We start from the raw sequence: 6,237 nt of genomic DNA, 5'->3' as shown, positions 1-6,237 counted from the left end.
CCTTCCTTCCTTCCTTCCTTCCTTCCTTCCTTCCTTCCTTCTTTCAGAGAGACAGAGAGATAATGGGTGTGGCAGGGCCTTTAGCCACAGCAAAGGAACTCTAGATGCATGTTCAATACTATGCATCTGGCTTATATGAGTACTGGGGAATTGAACCTGGGTCCTTAGACTTCACAGTCAAATGCCTTAATCACTAAGCCATCTCTTTAGCCCCATGATATGGGTGTTTTAGGCAGGCTTCTTATTGAACAGGCTAATCTTGAGGGCTCAGTCCCCGTCCTATTTGGTGGTGGTGGGAACAAAATGCTATAGCAGCAGCATAGCATAAACAAAATCAGATAAATGTATGAATGAGAATTAATAAAACAGAATATTTAGGGCTGGAGAGATGGCTTAGCGGTTAAGCGCTTGCCTGTGAAGCCTAAGGACCCCGGTTCGAGGCTCGGTTCCCCAGGTCCCACGTTAGCCAGATGCACAAAGGGGGCGCACGCGTCTGGAGTTCGTTTGCAGAGGCTGGAAGCCCTGGCGTGCCCATTCTCTCTCTCTCCCTCTATCTGTCTTTCTCTGTGTGTCTGTCGCTCTCAAATAAATAAATAAAAAATTAAAAAAAAAAAGAAAAAAAAACCAGAATACTTAGACAAAATATTGCTACATGTAGTAAGGGTAAAATTCAATAAAATCAGGGAGCAATGAGAATAATAGAAACTAAGGAAAAGAAAAAGATATTGTTCCCAAATGACAAAGTACTCAAACAAAATTAGGTGACTGTATGATGTCAAATAAAAACATAAAAATGTGAGAAGTATATTTTGAAAATCTTGCTATGTGAGGAGGAGGAATAACAAAGGTGCGCGCGCGCGCGAGAGAGAGAGAGAGAGAGAGAGAGAGAGAGAGGTAGATAGATATGGGGGGGGAATACAGAAATAGACAAGGAGTTGGAGAGATGGCTCAGCAGTTAAGGCACTTACCTGAAAAGCTGAAGGACCAGGGTTTGATTCTCCAGCATCCACATAAAGCCAAATGCACTAGGTGGTGCATATGTCTGGTATTCATTTTCAATGGCTAGAGACCCTGGTGTGGCTATTCTCTTTCTGCCTCTTTCACTCTCTGTCTCAAATAAATAAATAAATATAAAAAAGAAATAAAGAAATGAAATGTTAGAACAGCTTCTTTCTGGATCCTTGAAAATTAGAGACTGATTGTTATTTGGTTATATGCATGGAGCTGGGCAAGGTCAGTTAACTGTGGGCTCTTGCCTTCCTTTGGTTTATGCTGTATTGGATAAGTGCTAATGTCTGCCAGGGCTGTCTTCACAGTGGCAATTTTCCTTCTTTGTGCACCAGAGGCCTTTGGTGGCCACACTTAGCTTTGCATTCTGTGAGCTAAACACCTTCTTTGGCTGTCCTGAGACTTCCCAGATCATGTTCCCTGGGTTGCTGTTTTCGCTAAAGGGACTCTCCCAGTGCTGGAAGGAATGGAGTCACTTCCCAATTCTGGTGCTACAATGTGCCTGTAAGCTGCCTTACTTCAAAACAGAAGCACATTTGCAGAATGTTGTACTGAGTAACAGCGCTGAAGGTAATTGTTACAGGCTCAAACTCTGTATTAAATGGTTGCATCTTAACTATTTATACAGATCATTGGTCCAATAACATGAAAATAGAGAACAGCATCTAGAAAGTTATCTCACCCCATGTGCAGAGATAAAAGGGTTAACCATTCTGCCCAGTATTTCTGAAGGCAAGTCCTTGTTTATAGTGAAATATGATGGAAATTCAAGTGTTACTTTTTCCAGGCTACTGCATGAAAAGGATGCTGAAGGCCATCACTACACAGCTCACTGCCACATATGGACTTTTTCGTTCACCAATTCTGGCACATTTCCAAAATATCCCCAACAATCCAGTCTTATTTCTGTCCAAGATGCTGGGTGCCAAGGACCGGATGTAAGCACAGGTACATATAAGCAACAAGATGACCGTCAGCAGACTCTGGAAATTGAAAATGGCAGACATAGTGACGCCGGCGGAGCCCCAGCCACATCACCCTTCCGGGCCACGGCGGAAGGCCGGGGGCACGCTCGCTCCTTCCGGTGGGCCTTCGACCCTGACTCTCCCAGTGTTGGGAGAGTGGGACACAACCATAGCAATGAGCTCATCCAAGCAGAAAAAGGAGCTGCCTTTGTACTTTGACAGCCTCTGGAATCCTAGTCACCCTGCAGGAGGGATGATGCTGTGGGATTATGTATGCTCTGGAACTTCAGGGATCTCAGGTAGCTCTGAATTTGATCCACTTGTAGATCTCAGCCTCAGAGCTATCAACCTCAGTTGCTGAGATTTGTTCCTAGTCACTGAGGGCAGGTTACCTTTCTCCTTAGGCACTTCCCAGCAGAAGCTGGCCTCCACGCACCAGCATGCTTGAGTTCACCCCTGTCCAGTGCTGTTCTCCACAACTGCCCCTCTGGGCCATCCCTCCCCCAGGGGCTATGGCAGGCTGAGTTGAGGCTCCTTGGCCTATGGGTATTCCCTGATCTTACCTCCCCAGTGCTCAAGCACCCTCTTTAACAATACATTCTCTTTCAAGATGGTACTCTGCTGTTTTTCTCAAAGTCATATAGTGTGGCAAAATGGGATTTCTCCTCAGTGATGGCCCATCTCTGGAGGAATCACCATCTCTACAAAACCTGCAGCTGGAGCTGAGGCTCATGAGGGTGGTGGACTTGTCTCTGGGGAAAGACTGCTGGGTTTTCACTGGGTTGCCTTTGGAAGTGGCTTCTGAGTTCCATAGCTCAGCCAGGGAATTGTTGGCCTGGCAGGGCTTGGTTCACTTCTCTGGCTTCCAAGCCTCTTGTTTCCCTGCTCTTTTCCAGTATCCTTTCACTTCATTTGTGGGTTCCTGAAGCATTTCCTGTACTGCTCTCTTTGGAAGAAAGTCTGTTTTTCCTCATTCTGATCTCTGCTCCACCAGCTCTCACAGGGGAGGCTCTGCAGTCTGTGTGTTGATCTTTTAAAAATACCAACTCTTCATTTCACTGTTTTTGTGTGTGAATTAATCTCTTTTGTTTATTTCTGCTTTGATCTTATTCTTTTCTTTCTATTAATTTTGGGTCTGGTTTGCTTTCCTAAATGCTTGAGATGTACCATGAAGTTGTTTATTTGTAATCTATTTTAAATATAGGCACATGATTACTATAAATTTTCTTTTTAGTATTATTTTTCTGCTGTATCCCATAAATTTTTGTCTGTTTATGTTTCTGCACTAATTTCATTTTTAAAGTTTTTTTTTTTTTTTTTATTTGAGAGAGAGAAAGAGAATGGGTGTGCTCGGTCCTCCAGCCATTGCAAATAAACTCCAGACACATGCGCCCCCTTGTGTATCTAGCTTACGTGGGTCTTGGGGAATTGAACGGGGGTCCTTTGGCTTTGCAGAGAAATGTCTTAACTGCTAAGCCATCTTTCCAGTCCCCAATATAATTTAAATTTTAACCTTCAATTCTGATTTACTCATCCCATTTTTCACCTTTTTATTTTATTTATTTATTTTTGTTTGTTTATTTTTATTTATTTATTTGAGAGTGACAGACAAAGAGGCAGATAGAGAGAGAAAGAGAGAGAGAGAGAGAGAGAGAGAGAACTGAAAACAAACTCCATATGCATACGTCACATTGTGCACCTGGCTTACATGGGTCCTGGGGAATAGAGCCTTGAACTGGGGTCCTTGTGCTTCACAGGCAAGCGCTTAACTGCTAAGCCATCTCTCCAGCCCATTTTTTTCAACTTTTTAAACAACAACAACAACAAAAACCCCCACAAAACCATCATGGTACTGGCACAAAGACAGACACATAGGTCAATGGAACAGAATAGATGACCCAGATGTAAATCCAGGCAGCTATAGCCATCTGATTTTTGTCAAAAATGCCAAAACCATGCATTGGAGAAAAGACAGCTTCTTTAACAAATGGTGCTGGGAAAACTGGATATCTATATGTAGAAGGATGAAAAGAGATCCTTATCTTTCAATGTGTACAAGAATTAAGTTCAGATGGATCAAAGACCTTAATGTCACCAGAAACTCTGAAACTGCTAGAAGAAAAAGTAGGGAAAACCCTTTCACATATTGGTATAGGCAATGACTTTTTGAATATAACTCCAGTACCTCAGAACATAAACCACTAATCAACCAAAGGGACCTCATGAAATTGCAAAGCTTTTGTACAGTAAAGAATACTGAGAATAGGCCGGGCGTGGTGGCGCACGCCTTTAATCCCAGCACTCGGGAGGCAGAGGTAGGAGGATTGCCGTGAGTTCAAGGCCACCCTGAAACTCCATAGTGAATTCCAGGTCAGCCTGGGCTAGAGTGAGACCCTACCTCAAAAAAAAAAAAAAAAAAAAAAAAAGAATACTGAGAATAGAACAAAGAGGTAACTTACAGAAAGGAGGAAAATCTTTGCCAGCTATACATTGGACAGGGGATTATTATCTAGGATATACAAAGAACTCAGAAAACTAAATAATAAGAAATCAAATAGCCCAATTAAAACTGGGCCAATCAGATGCACAAGGGGGCACACAAGTTTGGAGTTTGTTTGCAGTGGCTGGAGGCTCTGACATGCCCATTCTCAATCTCTCTCTCTCTCTCCTCTCTCTCTCTCTCTCGCTCCCATTCCCTCTTTCTCTGTCAAATAAATAAATAAATAAATTTAAATTTAAAAAATGGGCCAAGGATCTAAATAGAGACTTCCCAAAAGAAGAAATACAGATGGCATAGAAACATCTAAAATATGTTCTATATCCTTAGCCATAAAGTAAATGCAAATTAAAACCACTTTGGGATTCCATCTCACTCCTGTCAGAATGGCTATCATCAAGAACACAAATGACAATAAGTATTGGTGAGGATGCAGAAAAAGATGAACCCTTCTACACTGTTGATGGGAATGTAATCTGATACAACCATTGTGGAAATCAGTGTGGATGTTCCTGAGGCAACAAAAATAGATTCACCATATGACCCAGCTATACACATTCCTAGGCATATATCCCAAGGACTCTCCTTACTACTTTAGAGATAGTTGCACAACAATGTTTATTGCTGTTCTATTCATAGTAGCTTGGAAAATGGAACCAGCCTAGATGTCCCTCAACAGATGAATGGATAATAAAGATGTGGTACATTTACACAATGGAGTTCTATTCAGTGGTAAAGAAAAATGAAATTGTGAAATTTGCCGGGAAATGGGTGGATCTGGAAAGGGTTATATTAAGTGAGGTAACCCAAACCCAGAAAGCTAAACGTAACATGTTTATTCTCTTATGCGGATCCTTGTTACAAATGTTCAGACTTGTGTGTGAGTTGGACTAAAAATCAGTAGCAGAGGCCAGTATGCTGGAAAAGGGATATAAGGGAGGGAGAAGAGGGGTGGGCTTAAGGGGATGGTGCTGTATATATGTAAGTAGATGGACAGATTACTGTGGGTGGAATGACCTAAGCAAGGTCAGGGGAAGAGATTGAATAATAGGAGTGTGGGGGGAGAGCTAATTAAAATTTAGGATTTTGTGAATAAACCACATTATAACCTACTTATTTGGACAATGGCACACCCAGAAACCATAGACTGTTACTAGAAAAAATTCAGTGCCAGGGATGGGATACTTTCTAGTGAGTTGTTGGCCAGGGAGTCCCTGATGCCCCCAAAACATTACAGGCTATTGCCAAGGCTCTTGGTTTCCCATAAGGATTACATGAAATGACCCTACTTCTGAAGACTCCACATTCCTGGGCTGCAAGGTCATTGAGAACTCAAACTGGGGCTGAGCTAAAAACCTCCTCCTAGTAGCCCAGCTTACAGAAAGCTGGAAAAAGCTGCATTCCATGAAGCCTTATGGGAGACAGAAGCCATCAGTGGTGAAAACAATGGACATTGCCAGCCTCAAGTTTGGCCAGGCAGCCGAAAGGAGCCAACGGGTGCAATAGTGGCATATATGTTCTGGGGGAAACCAACTGTTCTCTAATTGGACTGGAGACCCACTGTATTGGAGGGAATACATGCCTGGTACTGAAAACCTAATCAAATGCCTATGGTGGGGGAGGTTATGAGTTTTAGGAGTGTAATAGCTGCACTTGTCTGAGTAAAGACATATATTATGCTCACCAAACTGCCCTGTAAGCACTTTACTTAATATTCATAACCATATATTAATGTTACTCTCACTTTTGGTTAGAGAAGCTTCTCCT

The 6,237-nt window shown here is 42.4% G+C and overlaps 1 protein-coding gene across 1 annotated transcript; it reads right to left on the bottom strand.

The window, feature by feature from the left end:
• Positions 1 to 1,704: 1,704 nt before the first annotated feature.
• On the bottom strand, positions 1,705 to 2,024 carry LOC101605828 (protein kish-A). Its single transcript, XM_004664731.2, has one exon. It carries the CDS (start codon positions 2,013 to 2,015, stop codon positions 1,797 to 1,799), a length of 219 nt encoding a protein of 72 aa, XP_004664788.1. The 5' UTR covers positions 2,016 to 2,024; the 3' UTR covers positions 1,705 to 1,796.
• Positions 2,025 to 6,237: the final 4,213 nt, after the last annotated feature.

This window comes from Jaculus jaculus, chromosome 13 (genome assembly GCF_020740685.1).
Source record: "Jaculus jaculus isolate mJacJac1 chromosome 13, mJacJac1.mat.Y.cur, whole genome shotgun sequence".
NCBI lineage: Eukaryota > Metazoa > Chordata > Mammalia > Rodentia > Dipodidae > Jaculus > Jaculus jaculus.
This window is presented reverse-complemented; position numbering and strand designations above follow the sequence as displayed.

Bases quoted from the DNA above. Each gene is read 5' to 3' on its own strand.
- LOC101605828 (XM_004664731.2), bottom strand. From the start codon at position 2,015: ATGTCTGCCATTTTCAATTTCCAGAGTCTGCTGACGGTCATCTTGTTG.